This window comes from Lactuca saligna, chromosome 6, assembly GCF_052625555.1.
Source record: "Lactuca saligna cultivar CGN05327 chromosome 6, ASM5262555v1, whole genome shotgun sequence".
Classification (NCBI taxonomy): domain Eukaryota; kingdom Viridiplantae; phylum Streptophyta; class Magnoliopsida; order Asterales; family Asteraceae; genus Lactuca; species Lactuca saligna.
In genome coordinates, this window is record NC_136422.1 from 35,788,314 (window position 1) to 35,808,073 (window position 19,760).

At 43.3% G+C, this 19,760-nt stretch overlaps 1 protein-coding gene across 1 annotated transcript; it reads right to left on the reverse strand.

Moving 5' to 3' along the window:
* Nucleotides 1–5,959: 5,959 nt before the first annotated feature.
* On the reverse strand, nucleotides 5,960–6,863 carry LOC145001239 (Glutaredoxin family protein). The gene has a single exon (XM_078960596.1). The coding sequence runs from the start codon at nucleotides 6,707–6,709 to the stop codon at nucleotides 6,035–6,037; it is 675 nt and encodes a 224-aa protein (XP_078816722.1). The 5' UTR covers nucleotides 6,710–6,863; the 3' UTR covers nucleotides 5,960–6,034.
* Nucleotides 6,864–19,760: the final 12,897 nt, after the last annotated feature.

Consider the following 19,760-nt stretch of genomic DNA (forward strand, 5'->3'; position numbering starts at 1 on the left):
GATGTTATAGGAGGATTAGAGCTCGGAGGATCGAGCACGAGGGATTACCAGGATTCGTGAGATACCGAGATACGCGAGGTGAGTCTTCTCACTATACTTTACCTTGAGTAGGTAACTAGAGTTATGTGATACAGTGCTTGTATGCTATATTTGTGTTATGTGTTGCGCTGCATTATTCTTTGTGATTTATGTTGTGCATGTTTATAGAGTTAGAACCTGAGGGTTCACAGAGTTTGGGTGCACGGACCCATAGAGTTATAGCCTCGAGTGGCTAATATGTGTTATATGTGGTATTTTGGGGAACTCACTAAGCTTTGTGCTTACAGTGTTTGATGTTATTGTTTCAGGTACTAGTGACAACCGCGGGAAGGCGCCGGCTTGATTCGTACACACACACGGAGTTTACATAATTGTGATCTTGGGATTTTGTAATGACATGAGTTGGATAATTAATATGGTTGTTTTATGAATACTAATTGAATTATGTTTTACGAAAATGTGAAAAAATTTGTTTTGAATTTACGGTGTTACAATTTGGTATCAGAGCCTTGGTTTGAGGGATTCGGGTACACCTTCAGGAGTATTTGAACTCAAACTGAGGATTTGGAAAAAATATTTTCAAAAGAAAACTTAACTTTTCTAAGAGTAAAAGATTTTCTTGAAAAAGAAACAAATTCAAGGAAGAAACGTGTGTACAATCAGTCAGCGCCCGAACGGTGATTTCCTAAAATACCTTTATATTATGTAATATTGATATGATGTAACTGCATGCTAGAGTAGGCTAGGTATTACTATTAGGACTAGAGTGGCCTGATTTGTGATGCCTTAGTCTAGGGAGAGGTGAGCTGCTATGAGATGCTTGAGAGTGAGTTGGTAGCAGCGAGGGGCTTATGAGAGATCTATTAGAGAGTGGTCTACGCATGATAGAGTACTCGGGATTTGGGATCCGAAGAGGTAGATTTGGGGTGTGTACTGAGACGGTGTGGACAGTAGTATTGGGCCCGTACTACTGAAAGCACCGGGGCGGTGCACGGTCCAAATAAGAATCTTTGGAATACCAAGAATCAAGGAGGGATGGATTGTCGAGTGTGAGTATGCTCGAGCGGATTCTAATTTATCGTATGTTGTATTTCAGAGGTTGATCATGGTGAGGACACGTCATATGCCGAAGGGCGTCGGGGCTAGTGATGAGGAGATTTGGCAGATCATCCATGAGGAGGTGGTTGCGGTCATCAGAGCAGAGATACCAGAGATGTTCGGGTCTATTAAAACCGCACTGATTGAGACGTTTGACGAGTGTTATGCCGCTCTTTCTGAGGCTGCTGTTGCAGCGGCTACCGCAGCGATCGCTGCTGCGAGACCCCAGGGAGGTGATGCGTTGCTATTTCAGGAGTTCAACAACACCAAACCACTAGAGTTTGATGGGACACAGGATCCGGTGGCAGCTATGAGGTGGATATCTGATATAGAGGGGTGCTTCTTCACTTGCTCATCTCCTGAGCATCTGAAGGTTTGGTTTGCGCTGAACCAGCTTTGCTTGGGAGCGAAGGACTGGTGGAAGTTTGTGACGGTGCATTATACGCCTGCTGATCTTTCGGCGGTGACCTGGGAGAGGTTCACTACCATGTTTCGGGATGAGTACGTTCCCCAGGTGGCGAGGGAGCGTTTGGCACAGGAGTTTCTGACCCTCAAGCAGGGTACTGATTCAGTTACAGCGATCACGAGGATGTTCCATGAGAGGGCGATGTTCTGCCCTGAGCACGTGTCCACTGAGCAGGCACGTATGAGCCGCTACTTGAGCATTTTGAGACGGGACATTCGGGAGTTCGCCGCGAACTCCTCGTACTGGACATTTGTTGAGCTTCAGGCAAATGCCCGGAATAGGGAGATTGAGCTTGAGACTCAGGTCAGGGAGGAGGCAGAGTCTCAGGGGAGGGATCGGCGACCGGCACAGTCTCAACCGGCAGCCAAGCGGGCCAAGCCCGCTGATCCCAAACTAGGGAGCCAGAAGGGCCGCACTTGCGGGAAGTGCGGCAAGGGTCATGATGGAGTCTGTCGAGCGGGATCTTGCTACAAATGTGGCAAGGAGGGGCATATGGCTAAGGATTGCCCCAAGGGGTTTGCAGTGTGTTTTCACTGCAACCAGACCAGACACCGGAAGGCGGAATGTCCGCAGTTGCGCGGAGCATCTCAGGGATCTGCTCTTGCCGCCATCAGAGCTACAGAGAGTCGGCCTGTGAAGTCCGAGGCGCCGAGAGCTCGAGGGAGAGCCTTTCAGCTGACTGCGGAGGAGGTCCGCGCCGCACCCGATGTTGTGGCTGGTACGTTTCCTTTCATGTATTTATTTTGATGTTGAGATATTATGCTTATATTATGTTATGCGTAGGTACCTTCCTTGTGAACTCTCTGCCTACTTTAGTGTTATTTGACTCGGGTGTGAGTCGGTCTTTTGTATCTTTGGCCTTTAGTCAGCATATCAGTGTTAGTCGTGAGGCATTGAGTCGGCCTCTGAGGGTTTACATAGCTGCCGATAGAGTGATTTGTGCCACGGAGGTTTTCCGGGGATGTGTGTTAGAGATTTTTGGGGTTGAGTTTCCGATTCATCTGATTCCTATTGCGATGGGTGATGTCTGTATCATTGTGGGCATGGACTGGTTGAGCCGATTCGGCGCGGTTATCGACTGTGAGCGTCAGCTGGTGACTATACGAGACCCTAGTGGGGGAGTTCTTTCAGTGTACGGCGAGGGTACACGTTCAGGATCAGCCTTTTGTTCGGCCGCTAGGGCCAGGCAGTGTCTACAGGAGGGCGAGGGTACACGTTCAGGATCAGCCTACTGAAGTTGGAACAATAGTTTGGCCATACTACAAAGGTTGTTATTTCTTTATCTTTTCTATGGTTGGTGTTTTAATCTTTCTATAAGTTGCAAGAAGATCCTTGATGGGTATAACATATTTATGTTATTTCAAAAATTAAAGTCTTCCGTTGCCAAAATTTTCAAGTTTATGAAACTATTTTTGAGCTAAAACTCAACATGTTTTATGAGTAGATTTCTAAATAATCCTTAGGTATATGAGTAGAGGCTCGCTACCCCTAATGTGGCCTAAGTTGGATGACCCATAGTACCTGGCTTGTTGTGGGTGTAAGGGTGACTCAATAATTTCGTCTGTCGTGCGTGCATTCTTCACTCCCGACTGTCATTATATTGTTGTCGGATGTGAGAACAAAAGTTGGCTGTCTGTCATGAGTTCTTCACATCCGGCGATTATTGGGTGATAAATAACAATGCACGACAGACGAAATTATTCACTTGTGAAGTTATTTGAGATTTATGATAAATGACAATGTACTTTGATTAATATAATCTTTTACACTGTAGCTGACTTTTGATGTTGGTTGTGTTGATTTGAGATGGTACGGGTTTGTACATTGGTGCATGAACAACAATGTTCATCCATACACCGTCCATAATGTCTAACCGTGAGATCGTACTCACCAGGCTCCCCATAGCCTAACTCACTAGTTAATAAATTGTTGCAGGTTAGTAGGTATTGTCAGAAGCTTAGGATACTTTTGAGCTTTGGATATTTAGAAGACCTTTGGTTTGTAATATTCTCTTAAACCTTTGGTTTGATATCTATTGTAGCACTCTCGCATGAATTGTTGTATTATCCACTAAATGTTTTCTTGGAAGTTTTAATTGGGACTGTTATCCGCATTGAACTCTGTAAAATATTTGAATTAAATTTTGGAAATCATTTTCCCACAAACGAAAACTCTGAAATTGTTTTGAAAATTTTTATTAAAGGTTAAATCAAATAGGCCCATGCGAGGGTTGTTACAGTTAGAAACATATAAATCGAAAACCAAAGATAAGAGATGAATAATGAATTACCATGAAAAATATTCGAAAATTAGACCGAAGAGTAGATAAAGTAAGAAAATAAAAGTAGAGAAAGGATTTAGAAGTTACCTCATCTGATTTTCTAAACAAAATCCAATAGCTACGTGATAGTAGAAAGAATTATAAATGGTAGTGAGATAAATATCATGGTTGAAAAGATGAAAAAACAACCCATAGAGGGGTATTGTAATAGAGAGAAAAGGTTTTTAACATTCTTCAATCAAATTTTTAGTAAACTTAATAACCAAAACACTTGTTTTTTAGATGTAAACAATGTTAAAAATAGTTACTTGGATCAAAGTCAGGGTTACCCTAGATGTTTTGTCGTCTTCAATCGGACCTAATTGCTTCGTAATATTTATTGTTCCTCCAAATAGGGACAATCTTAGCATAGTCAAACTCAAACTAGAAATCTTTTAACAAGGAAACCTTCGAAAATATGGCACATGGATGAATATTGATAGATAATTAGTGGGAGTGGATCTAAGATATGTAATTTTCCTCGCAGCATAACTATTGACATGGAGGACAAAGAAGATTAGAGAATTAAGGCTTAACAGAGAAAAATAGAGAAGAAATATTGGGTTTATTGTTTTTGGTCAGATTTATGGAGAAAATTATATCTCCTAGATAAATGCAATGATTTTCTTCAATTGATACCACAACTGCGTTGAACCAAAACATTGGTCAAGGATGATGTCAATAAAAAGAGCTAAGGATAGAAAAGCTAGGAATGAAATGTAATAAGAACTCATATTTTTTCATTTTAGAATTTAGATTTCTATTTTAATATATATTAAAGATTATCATTGGAAAAGAGAATAGACCGGTTTATGATAATAATGTTGCAAATCATCTAACCAAAATTTTCTTTTAGTTTATACAAATATTGCATTATTTGTCAATTTCACCCTTACGTTAACATAAGTTGGTAAATGATGCTAGAACCAAAGACAAATACTTGATTGGGAGAAAAATAATTTATGTCTAATAAATTTCTTTCATAAAAATAAAGTTTACAAATAATTACCTATCATACCAAATATGATTATTGTACCGTGCGTTAGGATTTGAAATTCCTGATTTGTAATTGCTTTTTTTTTTAATTACTTTTTATGAATTTTGGTATTCCATTTTAGTTTTTTATTTACTTTTATTTGCATGTACATACTTTGTGGTAGAATGGTGGTGGGAATGGGTGATTCGTTTTAATTTTTGTAGTAGTTGAATGGTGGTTAATTAAGACGTCCATAAAGTGGCGACGATAGTGGTGGAGACAATAATGGAATATAACTAGACAAACAATGAAGTCATGACGGTGACCAGTAAGTTAGATGAACAAACAAATAATAATAACATAAAATCTTTTGTAAAAATGTCTACGTAACCATGGTGATTACTCATTGAACTGAACATGCATGTCATCGATAATCCTCCACATAGTCATGTTAGAGCAGTTTTTACACTGAAATTCGAAAGAAACTCATAAATTTATAGAAAAATATTCAATAATGTGTCGTAATGTGGTAGAATATATAGATCTTGAAATTTATTCTACTATTTGTAACAACTTAAAACGAAAATGATTTCTTCTAACAACCGGTTATCTTTTTGGTCCACAGCTCCACATGCATGATGGAGAAGCCATCATGACCTTAAGATAAACTAAACAAGGGTTTGGGCCACACAATGATTGTCTACGCTCAGGGTAAACTAAAGTATAAAAAATCGTCATTTGAGTGATTGAGGTATGATTTAAGAAAAATATTATATTATTAATCAAAGAGAACCAATTAAGATTAGTAATTTAAAATAATAATTAACAAAAGCCAAAAACAGTTATAAGTTATATAACCAAATAAAGACTCGCTCAAAACAATAAGGCTTCTACTAAATGATATCTAGCATATATCCAACAATTATGAAGACGAATGAAGACAAGAACAGCCTTCACATGAAAACATTTCATACCACAATCCATATTAACGCATATTATATTTACAACTTAATTGTTAAGACTTACGTCTATCAGTATCTACTCTTCGTACAAAGATCGATATGCAACAATCATTTGTTCAGTCAAACGACATATACATAATGGGAAGTGATTCGTACACAATAGTTTTTCTGCATCAAAAGCAAACTTGGCATTTCGTTAATCCGTTCTCATTGCACTCTACACAACTAATTGGCAAAGGAGTATCACTATGATCACTATGATCATCATCGGTCTCTTCAGACACCACCTTCCGGCTACCATTACATGAAAAACAAATCCTAAAACGAATCCCACCGCAGCCTTTGCAGGGGGCAGTGGTAGGGCTTCTGGGTATCCCATTTAAGAGATCTATAAGCTTCCCTTGCTCATGGAGTCCGACCACCTCTTCCACTCCTCCAATATGTCTTCCTTTGATAAACAACCTCGGAGGGATCACCCTTCCGCCCAACGTCCGCCACAGCTCCTCCCTGAATTCCATATGCATGGAAACATCTCTCTCATCATACGAAACCCTAAAACTTCCTAAAAGAAACCTAATAGTGTTACAATCTTCAAAAGTCTTACGTATACCTCTCAAACTTGTTGTGTAGAGTATGACTGCATCACTTCCTCCTGGAGGACACTTCTCCTCAAATTCTACCGAATCTGGTACATTCTTCTCTATGATCTCTTCCAAGCTGATCATGGGGGCTCTACCATTTTCTTCATTCTTGATATCACTTATGACTGTTGGTAAAACTAGACCTTGTTTTACATTGGTGGAAATGGATTTCAGTTTTGCAAAAAATCTTCCTCCCACTCCTTTCATCTCTACACCTCACTTCTCATCTACTTGAGGTGGGTTAATTTATAACTGGCAATAGTAAGCTAAAGAGTAAAGACTAGTAAAAGCACATGTCAATTTGATAAGGGCATGAGGGTAATTTCGAGGAAAGGGTGCAATCCAGACCAAACATTTGGCTATGATGGAGATGGTGAACCGGATTAGGCTAAAAAGAATGGGAGACAAGGTGTGGCACCACTCATAATTCAGTCACAAGGTGGGATCATTATAGAGGACTAAAAGGACATTCTTTTAATCTTTTAATCAACTAGACTTTTTATGGATATAAAGTAAATGCAATAGTGGAGGGGTGAAGGACTTTTTTGTACAAAGCACGATACCTGTCTCTGAACATCGAACTACCCTACTGGACCACGATCGATGCCCATTTCTTGATTACGATATATCGTCATGAACTGGAGTTGTACACAAGCTCAGTCAAGATATTATTGAGCACATGTGATTGTATGTGCATATAAATCAATAAACAAATTAAAAAAATACATACAATGCACGGAGATCTATCAATTTCTGGATTCAAGACGTCTATCACAATTTTAAAATGTGACTTGAGAATTGACCACCCAAATGGATACCAATTTGTCTGAGCAACGTAAAGAAATTTGACAACCGACGATAGAATGTTTGGAGTAGGTTGAGAGGGTCGTTAGGCCCGAGTTTGAACGTGTTGACATGTGTTGCTGATAGCTATGGTGTCAACCTGTCAAAGATACTATGTTTATTCAAGCTTGTGAATAAGAATACTCCTTCATGCTATGCTATGTGGAGGTAAACGTAAGTCACATTAACCAAACCCTGTTAAATTAATACCTTGTTTTTGTATGTGTGATTTATTCTCGTTTATTCCGTGACAACAAGTTTCTTTAATCTTGAATTTTCACTAAAACACATACATCATTATGCATTTAAGAAAGTTAAGAATGGGACTTTTACGTACATAAGCTAGGAACCATAAACACTGGTTATTAAAGTTAAAGTAGTTAACATAGTACAGAACTGTTGTGCCAATAATCAATGCGTTATCTGTTTCACTGTTTGTGAATAAAAATTAGAAGAAACAAACAAGAAAATTGATGAACCAAAAAATGGCTTCTTATTCAATGTGAAAGACCAATGCGTACACAGGCAAAAAAAGAAACCAGAATGATCTCACTCTACGACTAAAAGCCTTTATTTGTGGTCAAAATTACCAACTCTGCCCTTTTTGCAGAAATGGTCCTTACACTATAGTATTATATTCATAGACAGCCCGATTAGATAATTAGTTTAAGTCATTTTACCTACAATCTCAACATGCTTACCAACTAAGTCAACTTGTAAACACGTTCCAAAAACCATTTGATCAACATCCACCTTGTACGCAACTCGACACCACTTGTAAAGACGCCACACTCCACCCCTTTGCAAGCACCCTCCACCTCTGTGCAGACGCCCTCCACTTTCCCAAACCAACTCGGAGAAGCCTCTCAGTGAATCATCAATTTTTTCAATCAACCCCTCTTCGAACAAAGCCTTTCAGAGTTTGAAATTGCAACCGAGCGCTAACACTCGGATAGCCAAACACGTACTTAAAACCTTTTGAGTCAGACTTGCATGTGTTGAGAAATTTACCAAACTTCTTATCGACCTTTGCCACACTTTCCCGACTATAATCCTAAACCATGAAGCGAACTTTGAACAATGTGGTCTTGGTACCTGTTTAACTCGTCTTCTCCTTCAAGACCCTTTACAAGCACAACTCGTCTCCATTTTTGACAATTGAACAAGATCACACACCTTGTTCTTATGAGGTAGTTCAACCTCCTTTTCCCTTGCTCCTAACTAAAAAACCACCTATTTAGGGATAGCTACTTCCCGACAAGTTTCATTCAGCACTTGAACCCCACAGTGTAACACCTTATTTCGAATCGTTTCCTATTTTAGGGGTGGTAATCAGGGATTGGGTATTTGCAGGCTTCAGACCCTTGATGAATTGAGTTTTGGACTCAGTTGAGGTTGGATAATGTTATTTGGATGTTTCGGGTATTTGGTTTGTGTTATGGAGTCAAAGGGCATTTCGATATAGAAAGTGAATGTTTGTTCAGGATATCTTATGGCAAGTATGAGTTAATAATAGTGTAGAGCTTCTTGATACCTTTTCATGGATATAACGGTGGTCGAAATTGTAACAGTCGGATTTTATCAGGTATCTTGTTTGTTGTATTTTGTTGTTTTGTGAGGGGGGACTCGGCGAGTTGGAGCTCAGACTCGCCGAGTAGGGACGCGGATTTGGACGCAGGATTGCGCCTGGACTCGACGAGTCCAGGATATGGACTCGGCGAGTCAGCGCTGTGTAATGAAACCCTAATTTCTCGGGTTTGAGACTTATTTAAAGGGCCTAATGGCCGTCATTTGTGCTCACCAGCTCCTTGAGTGAAACCCTAATCGAGTGTGAGCATTGGAGCTAAGTAGGAGGCCGTTATTGACCTTGGAGGTGCCATTTTTGCAAGGAAAGGAGAAGAGCTAGCCAAGGGAAAGCAAGAAGGAGCAACTTCTGTGGGTTTGGAGTCCAGAGCATCACTTTTGTGGTAATAAATCCGAGTTACCTTCTTGTTGTTGTTGCTTATCTAGATTTAGGGTTTGTTGAACCCTTTTATGGCAAGATTTGGTGTTCTTTTGGTCCCTTATGAGGTTGGAACCATAGATCTGGACCCTTAGAGGTCCAGAGTGTCCCTTTACCCAAGCTTTTGGGGATCAATGGAGGCTTTGGATTGGAATCCTCATGCCTTGGGTCAAAAACGCCATTATTGAGTTATAGGGTGTGTTATGAGCACCAAGATAGGAGCTTTACGTGATGAATCAGTCGAGGGAGGCCAGATCTATAGTTTTTGGAAGCATATCTGACCTTAGAAGCGAGTTGGAGTGGTTGCATGGCATGGACTCGCCGAGTCTTTTCATCCGGCTCGGCGAGTAGCTTGAAGATTGCCTTGGGACTGCTCAGCGAGTGGTCCAATCGAGTCATGGGTAGACTCAATGAGTCAGGGTGAGTTGGAGAGGGATGACGAGTGGACTGAGTCAAACCTGGACTCGCCGAGTTATCCTTGAGACTCGGCGAGTTGAGTCGGGGTGGCCCCGCGATTCATTCAGGTGAAACTCGTCGAGTAAAGGGGGGATACTCGACGTGTAGTAAGAGGATTTCAGAGGGTTGATAAAAACATCTAGACTCGCCGAGTCGCCTTGGTACTCGCCGAGTCCGGTCAGAGTTGACCGTTGACCGTTGACCAGAGTTGACCTGTGTTGACTCCTTATAGATAGTCAACCTTAGAGATATAAAGTGTTAATTAGAAGCATATAATGTTATAGGAGGATTAGAGCTCGGAGGATCGAGCACAAGGGATTTCCAGGATTCGTGAGATACCGAGATACGCGAGGTGAGTCTTCTCACTATACTATATTACCTTGAGTAGGTAACCTGAGTTATGTGATAGAGTATTGTATGCTATGCATGTTATGTGTTGTACTGCATTATTTCTATGTGATTTATGTAGTGCATGTTTATCAGAGCTAGAACCTGAGGGTTCACAGAGTTTGGGTGTACGGACCCACAGAGTTATAGCCTCGAGTGGCTAATATGTGTTATATGTGGTATTTTGGGGAACTCACTAAGCCTTGTGCTTACAGTGTTTGATGTTATTGTTTCAGGTACTAGTGACGATCGCGGGAAGGCGCCGGCTTGATCCGTACACACACACACTCGGAGTTTTTACATTGTGATCTTGGGATTTTGTATTGACCTATTTTGGATAATTAATATGGTGGTTTGATGAATATTGATGGAATTATGTTTTATAAAAATTGAAAATTTTGTTTTGAAATTTACAGTGTTACAAATTGGTATCAGAGCCTTGGTTTGAGGGATTCGGGTACACCTTCGGGAGTATTTGAACTCAAACTGAGGAATTGGAAAGATATTTTCAAAAGAAAACCAAAATTTTCTAAGAGTAAAAGACTTTCTTGAAAAAGAAACAAATTCCAGGAAGAAACGTGTGTACGATCAGTCAGCGCCCGAACGGTGAATTCCCAAAATACCTTTATATTACGTGATATTAATATTAATATGATGTATTTGCATGCTAGAGTAGGCTAGGTATTGCTAATAGGACTAGAGTGGCCTGATTTGTGATGCCTTAGCCTAGGGAGGGGTGAGCTGCTATGAGATGCTGAGAGTGAGTAGGTAGCAGCAAGGGGTTTATGAGATCTGTTAGAAAGTGGTTTACACATGATAGAGTACTTGGGAATTGGGATCCGAAGAGGAAGGTTTGGGGTGTATACTGAGACGGTGTGGACAGTAGTATTGGGCCCGTACTACTGAAAGCACCGGGGCAGTACACAGTCCAAATAAGAATCTTGGGATACCAAGAACCAAGGAAGGGTGGATTGTCGGGTGTAAGAGTGTTCGAGTGAATTCTAATTTATCAAATGTTGTATTTCAGAGGTTGATCATGGTGAGGACACGTCATATGCCGGAGGATGCCGGAGCTGGTGATGAGGAGATTCGACAGATCATTCATGAGGAGGTGGTTGCGGTCATCAGAGCTGAGATACCAGAGATGTTCGGGTCTATTAAGACCGCGCTGATTGAGACATTTGACGAGCGTTATGCCGCTCTTTTTGAGGCTGTTGTTGCAGCAGCTACCGCAGCGATTGCTGCGGTGAGACCCCAGGGAGGTGATGCGTCACTGTTTCGGGAGTTCAGCAACACCAAACCACCAGAGTTTGATGGTACACAGGATCCGGTGGCAACTATGAGGTGGATATCTGATATGGAGGGGGTGCTTCTTCACTTGCTCATCCCCTGAGCATTTGAAGGTTCGGTTCGCGCTGAACCAGCTTCGCTTGGGAGCGAAGGACTGGTGGAAGTTTGTGACGGCGCACTTCACGCCTACTGAGCTTTCGGCAGTGACCTGGGAGAGGTTCACTATCATGTTCCAAGATGAGTACGTTCCCCAAGTGGAGAGGGAGCATCTGGCACAGGAGTTTCTGACCCTCAAGCAGGGTACTAAGTCAATTACAGCGATCACGAGGATGTTTCATGAGAGGGCGATGTTCTGCCCTGAGCACGTGTCCACTGAGCAGGCACGTATGAGCCGCTACCTGAGCATTTTGAGACGGGATATTCGGGAGTTCGCTGCGAACTCCTCGTATCGGACATTTGCTGAGCTTCAGGCAAATGCCCGGAAGAGGGAGATTGAGCTTGAGACTCAGGCCAGGGAGGAGGCGGAGTCTCTAGGGAGGGATCGGCGGCCGGCACAACTTTAGCCGGCAGCCAAGCGGGCCAAGCCCGCTGATCCCAAACCCGGGAGCCAGAAGGGCCGCACTTGTGGGAAGTGCGGCAAGGGTCACAATGGATTCTGTCGAGCAGGGTCTTGCTACAAATGTGGCAAGGAGGGGCATATGGCCAAGGACTGCCCCAAGGTGTTTGCAATGTGTTTTCACTGCAACCAGACCGGACACCGGAAGGTGGAGTATCCGCTGCTGCGTGGAGCATCTCAGGGATCTGCTCCCGCCGCCATCAGAGCTACAGAGAGTCAGCCCGTGAAGGCCGAGGCACCGAGAGCTCGAGGGAGAGCCTTTCAGCTGACTGCGGAAGAGGTCCGCGCTGCACCCAACGTTGTGGCTGGTACGTTTCCTTTTATATATTTATTTTTGGTGTTGAGATATTATGCTTATATTATGCTATGCATAGGTACCTTCCTTGTGAACTCTGTGCCTGCTTTAGTGTTATTTGACTCGGGTGCGAGTCGGTCTTTTGTATCTTTGTCCTTTAGTCAGCATATCAGTGTTAGTCGTGAGGCATTGAGTCGGCCTCTGCGGGTTTCCATAGCCGCCGACAGAGTAATTTGTGCCACGGAGGTCCTCCGGGGATGTGTGTTAGAGATTTTTGGGGTTGAGTTTCCGATCGATATGGTTCCTATTGCGATGGGTGATGTTTGTGTCATAGTGGGCATGGACTGGTTGAGCCGATTCGGCGCGGTTATCGACTGCGAGCGTCAGCTGGTGACCATACGAGATCCTAGTGGGGGAGTCCTTTCGGTATACGGCGAGGGTACACGTTCTGGATCAGCGTTTTGTTCGGCCGCTAGGGCGAGGCAGTGTTTACAGTAGGGCTGTAAGGGTTTCGTGGCGTATGTGATGGATACGCGAGTGATCTCCGAGAGACCGAGCTCAGTGGATGAAGTTCCGGTGGTGCGTGAGTTTCCAGATGTTTTTCCCGAAGAGTTACCAGGTGTGCCTCCCGTGAGGCAAGTGGAGTTCGGTATCGATTTGGTTCCGGGAGCCGCGCCTATCGCTAAGGTGCCTTATCGCCTTGCACCTCCAGAGATGCAAGAGTTATCCTCGCAGCTTCAGGAGCTGCTGGGGAAGGGGTTTATTCGGCCGAGTAGCTCGCCATGGGGAGCACCCATTCTGTTTGTGAAAAAGAAGGACGGCTCGCATCGAATGTGTATTGATTACCGAGAATTGAATAAGCTGACAGTTAAGAACCGTTACCCGTTGCCGAGGATCGATGATTTATTCGATCAGTTGCAGGGAGCATCTTGGTTCTCCAAGATCGATTTGAGGTCGGGCTATCATCAGGTGAGAGTGTGGGACGAGGACGTCGAGAAGACAACATTCAGGACGCGTTATGGGCATTATGAGTTTGTGGTGATGCCTTTTGGGCTCACCAATGCCCCGGCTGTGTCCATGGACCTCATGAACAGGGTATGCAGACCGATGTTGGATCGGTCGGTGATTGTGTTTATCGATGATATTCTGGTATATTCGAGATCTAGAGAGCAACATGAGGAGCATTTGAGGGAGGTTCTTGGAGTTTTGAGATCAGAGAAACTTTATGCAAAGTTTTCTAAGTGCGATTTCTGGTTGCGGGAGGTCCAGTTTCTGGGGCACCTCGTTAATCAGAAAGGGATATTGGTCGATCCGGCCAAGGTTGACGCGGTGATGAGGTGGGAGGTGCCAAAGTCACCTTCTGAGATCACGATCTTCCTTGGGCTGGCAGGGTACTATCGGAGGTTTATCAAGGATTTCTCCAAGATTGCAGTGCCACTCACCAGATTGACCCGGAAGGGTGTTACATTTTTATGGGGTCCCGAGCAGCAGACCTCCTTTGAGACGCTTCGCCAAAGGTTGTGCGAAGCTCCGGTATTAGCTCTTCCGGAAGGGATGGAAGATTTTGTGGTAATCTGTGATGCATCGATTTTAGGGCTGGGAGCAGTGCTGATGCAGAAGGGACATGTGATAGCATATGCATCGAGGCAGTTGAAGCCTCATGAGACGAGATATCCCACACATGATTTAGAGCTGGGGGCAGTGGTATTCGCTCTCAAGATTTGGCGGCACTACTTGTATGGGGTTCGTTGTACGATATACACGGACCATAAGAGCTTGAAGTACTTGATGGATCAGCCTAACCTAAATATGCGGCAGAGGAGGTGGTTAGATGTAGTCAAGGATTATGATTGCGAGATCTTGTATCACCCGGGCAAGGCTAATGTGGTAGCCGACGCATTGAGTCGCAGGGCGGAGAGTACTCCACTGCGAAATGTATGTTTGAGACTGACCGTGATAGCTCCAGTTCTGGACGCCATTCGTGGGGCACAGGTCGAGGCTGTGCATCCGGAAATGTAGAAAAGAGAACGGGTCGTTGGGTTGGTTTCTGAGTTCGTGTCGGATAGTCGAGGGCTTATGACTTTTCAGGGCCGGATTTGGGTACCGTTTGTGGGCGGTACGCATACTACATTGATGGAGGAGGCTCATAGATCGAAATTTTCGATCCATCCCGGGGCTACAAAAATGTATTTGGATTTGAGGAAAGAGTATTGGTGGCCTTGTATGAAGAGGGGCGTCGCATGGTTTGTCGAGAGTTGTTTGACCTATCGAAGGGTGAAGGCCGAGCACCAGAGACCGCATGGCAAGTTGCAGCCATTGGAGGTTCCCGAGTGGAAGTGGGAACAGATCACTATGGATTTCATCACCAAATTGCCGAGGACTGCCAGAGGAGTCGATGCAATTTGGGTGATTGTGGATAGGTTGACAAAGAGCGCTCACTTTCTTGCCATCAGTGAGAGTTCTTCGGCGGAGAAATTGGCGGAGATTTATGTGAGGGAAGTTGTATCTCGGCATGGGGTGCCGATCTCGATTGTTTCGGACGGTGATGTGCGCTTCACTTCCCGATTCTGGAAGAAATTTCATGAGGAGTTGGGTACTAAGCTGCATTTTAGTACCACGTACCACTCCCAGACAGACGGCCAGAGTGAGCGGACGATTCAGACGCTTGAGGACATGCTTCGAGCATGTGTATTGGATTTTGGGGGTAGCTGGGATACGTATTTACCCTTGGCAGAGTTTTCCTACAATAACAGCCATCATTCGAGCATCGGTATGCCGCCCTTTGAGTTGTTGTATGGTAGGAGGTGTCGGACTCCCATTTGTTGGGGAGAGGTTGGGCAGAGGGTAATGGGCAGTACAGAGATTGTGATTCAGACGACAGAGCAAATACAGCAGGTCAGGCAGAGGTTATTGACCGCCCAGAGCCGACAAAAGAGTTATGCGGACAGACGCCGGTCCGAGCTTGAATTTCAGGTCGGCGACTTCGTTCTCCCGAAGGTTTCTCCTTGGAAAGGGGTGATCCGGTTTAGGAAGAGGGGCAAGTTGGGGCCCCGGTTTATAGGTCCATTTCGTGTGATTGCAAGGGTAGGCCGGGTAGCCTATCGGTTGGAGTTGCCAGCAGAGTTGGGACAGATTCACAATACTTTTCATGTATCGCAGTTGAGGAAGTATATAGCCTATGAATCGGCAGTGGTTCCGTTAGAGGATATTCAGGTAGATGCAAGCCTGAATTATGCCGAGAGACCAGTGGCCATCAGGGATCGGAAGATCAAGGTTTTGAGAAACAAGGAGGTACCTCTGGTGTTGGTTCAGTGGCAACATCGGAGGGGATCAGAGATGACCTGGGAGCCAGAGCGTATGATGCAGGAGCAGCACCCAGAGCTGTTTTTAGAGCGAGACTTCGAGGGCAAAGTCTAGTCCAAGTGGGGGAGAGTTGTAACAGCCGGATTTTATCAGGTATCTTGTTTGTTGCATTTTGTTGTTTTGTGAGGGGGGACTCGGCGAGTTGGAGCTCAGACTCGCCGAGTAGGGACGCGGATTTGAACGCAGGATTGCGCCTGGACTCGACGAGTCCAGGATATGGACTCGGCGAGTTAGCGCTGTGTAATGAAACCCTAATTTCTCGGGTTTGAGACTTATTTAAAGGGCCTAATGGTCGTCATTTGTGCTCACCAGCCCCTTGAGTGAAACCCTAATCGAGTTTGAGCATTAGAGCTAAGTAGGAGGCCATTATTGACCTTGGAGGTGCCATTTTTGCAAGGAAAGGAGAAGAGCTAGCCAAGGGAAAGCAAGAAGGAGCAACTTCTGTGGGTTTGGAGTCCAGAGCATCACTTTTGTGGTAATAAATCCGAGTTACCTTCTTGTTGTTGTTGCTTATCTAGATTTAGGGTTTGTTGAACCCTTTTATGGCAAGATTTGGTGTTCTTTTGGTCCCTTATGAGGTTGGAACCATAGATCTGGACCCTTAGAGGTCCAGAGTGTCCCTTTACCCAAGCTTTTGGGGATCAATGGAGGCTTTGGATTGGAATCCTCATGCCTTGGGTCAAAAACGCCATTATTGAGTTATAGGGTGTGTTATGAGCACCAAGATAGGAGCTTTACGTGATGAATCAGTCGAGGGAGGCCAGATCTATAGTTTTTGGATGCAGATCTGACCTTAGAAGCGAGTTGGAGTGGTTGCATGGCATGGACTCGCCGAGTCTGTTCATCCGACTCGGCGAGTAGCTTGAAGATTGCCTTGGGACTGCTCAGCGAGTGGTCCAATCAAGTCATGGGTAGACTCAATGAGTCAGGGTGAGTTGGAGAGGGATGACGAGTGGACTGAGTCAAACCTGGACTTGCCGAGTTGTCCTTGAGACTCGGCGAGTTGAGTCGGGGTGGCTCCGCGATTCATTCAGGTGAAACTCGTCGAGTAAAGGGGGGGATACTCGACGTGTAGTAAGAGGATTTCAGAGGGTTGATAAAAACGTCTAGACTCGCCGAGTCGCCTTGGTACTCGCCGAGTCCGGTCAGAGTTGACCGTTGACCGTTGACCAGAGTTGACCTGTGTTGACTCCTTATAGATAGTCAACCTTAGAGATATAAAGTGTTAATTAAAAGCATATAATGTTATAGGAGGATTAGAGCTCGGAGGATCGAGCACGAGGGATTTCCAGGATTCGTGAGATACCGAGATACGCGAGGTGAGTCTTCTCACTATACTATATTACCTTGAGTAGGTAACCTGAGTTATGTGATAGAGTATTGTATGCTATGCATGTTATGTGTTGTACTTCATTATTTCTATGTGATTTATGTAGTGCATGTTTATCAGAGCTAGAACCTGAGGGTTCACAGAGTTTGGGTGCACGGACCCACAGAGTTATAGCCTCGAGTGGCTAATATGTGTTATATGTGGTATTTTGGAGAACTCACTAAGCCTTGTGCTTACAGTGTTTGATATTATTGTTTCAGGTACTAGTGACGATCGCGGGAAGGCGCCGGCTTGATCCGTACACACACACACTCGGAGTTTTTACATTGTGATCTTGGGATTTTGTATTGACCTATTTTGGATAATTAATATGGTGGTTTGATGAATATTGATGGAATTATGTTTTATAAAAATTGAAAATTTTGTTTTGAAATTTACAGTGTTACAGAAATCGGAGTTATATCGAGAAAGTTATGGCCTTCGAAAGAAATTAGGGTTTAAGGGGAATAACCTAGTACGCGGGGCATACCAAGGTGGTACGTGGGGCGTACTGATGTGAGGAGGGTTACACCGTGCGTAATTGAGTGCACGCTTAGCGTACTTCGGAGTTGGTATCGGGGTGCGAGACCTCGTACGCTGGGCGTACGTGGGTTGGAGTAAAACCCTAATTTTATCAGTTGTACCCCATAAAAGCTTTATGTTAGTCCCTTTCCTTCATTTCTAAGTCAGCCTCCACACTCCAAAATCCTAAATCGACCTTGTATCCTCTTGGAGGTGTTCTTGAGCTAATGGGATGTTTTGATGCTCATTTTTGCCCTTGGGAAGGAAAGAAGAGAAGCTTGAAGATGTTTAGCTTGGTTGGAAAGCTTTGGATCCAGCACCACCTTGTGGGGAAGCTTTTTGAGATATCAAGTTTGTATCTTGGTTTATATATGGTATAGATCTCTTCATGGATAGGTTTTATGATTTTGGTCTTATTTTTGAGATTATGGATAAGTTAGGTTGTTTAAGGGTTCATTCTTTCAGATCTGAGTTTGTTTTGGTATCCTTGAGCATAAAGGTCCAAGATTTATGTGTATTATGGAGTCATGCTTGCATTAATTCAACTTTTAAGCCCTTTTTAAGCTTAATAGCTTCTTCCAGTCATGTAAGAACGTAAAGTTGGCAACTTTACGTGGAATTCCAGCTTAAGGAGGTCAAATCTATGGTTTGGAAAGCTTTGTCTTAATGGATTAAGAGAAAAATCAGAGCTAGGCATAATAAGGTGAGTACGTTGGGTATACAAGCCTCCAAGCGAGTACGTTACACGTATGTGCCTGTATGCCCCACGTACTCGGTCTAATGGGATTTGTGTGTTTGGGCTTCAGTTTGGAGTAGCTTTTGGGATTATATTGCTTGGGGCTTTGTTGGGCCATCTGTAATCAAGTGCTTGGATTAGGAAAATGTTAATGGGCCTTTAGGTAAGACCATGTAAGGATTTGGGTCCAATTTGGAAAATTGGCCATAAATGGGCTTTTGATGATTATTGGTTGGTGGGCCTTTATAATGAGGAGTTTTTAGACTAAACTTGGCGAGGGGTAAAATGGTCTTTTTACCCCATATATGGATTATTGGATTCGGTTTGGAACCCAATTGTTAATTGGGTGTTAATTTTTTGATAGCGCGGGAATTTTAGAGGATCAGCAGTCAAAGAGTTATTCGTAGGGTTAGCTGTCAAGGTGAGTCTTCTCACTATATCCGTGGGTCGAAGGCACCAATGCTGGCCCATTACGTATTACGTGGAATGCTAGTTGTCTCTGTGATACTTGCATGGAAGACCATGGGGGAGCCCATGACATTTCAGGTAAAGACCATGGGGGAGTCCATGACATTTAGATATCAGACCATGGGGCGAGCCCATGGCATTCCAGGTAAAGACCGTGGGGGGAGCCCGTGACAACTATATGTATGTTGCACGATATTATGTGGGTTTATGTTATGTGGGATTTTTGGGAACCTACTAAGCTTTGTGCTTACGGTTTTCACTTTATGTTTCAGGCACTTCGTTTTTCAAATGAAATGGCTCAGGATGATTGCAGAGCACACACCATATGTTTCCAAACTCTGTGAATTACTCTGATTTGTCGATGTTTTGCTAAAACTTAGTTACCCTGGTTTTATAGGAAAGATATGTATTAACAATTTATTAATCTAAAAACAAAATTTTTTATGTCATGATTTTTGGGGACATTACACAGAGGATCCTTTATCCTTGAACTTGCACTGAACCGGCGGTCTAACTATATTGAGCATTCAAAGGATAACCCCTTTTTGACTTCACCTTGAGCAACATCCTCAAATAAATCTCTCTCTCTCTCTCTCTCCCTATCTCTCTCTCTCACACACACACACACAAACACACACACACACACACACACACACACATATATATATATATATATATATATATATATATATATATGGTCAAGAGCTTTCGAGAACTCATATATTCATGAGAACTCGGGAACCTTTTTTTGTTGTAGATTTTTTTATCAAAGAATCATTAATACACCTCTCAAACGTATGTATATAAGAACTTTTGTTAAAAAAAATGTATATATGCAATGTGCATATATGCATTTTATGTAATTTATATATGTACAACGCAAATATGCATCATTTCATATATACACATAT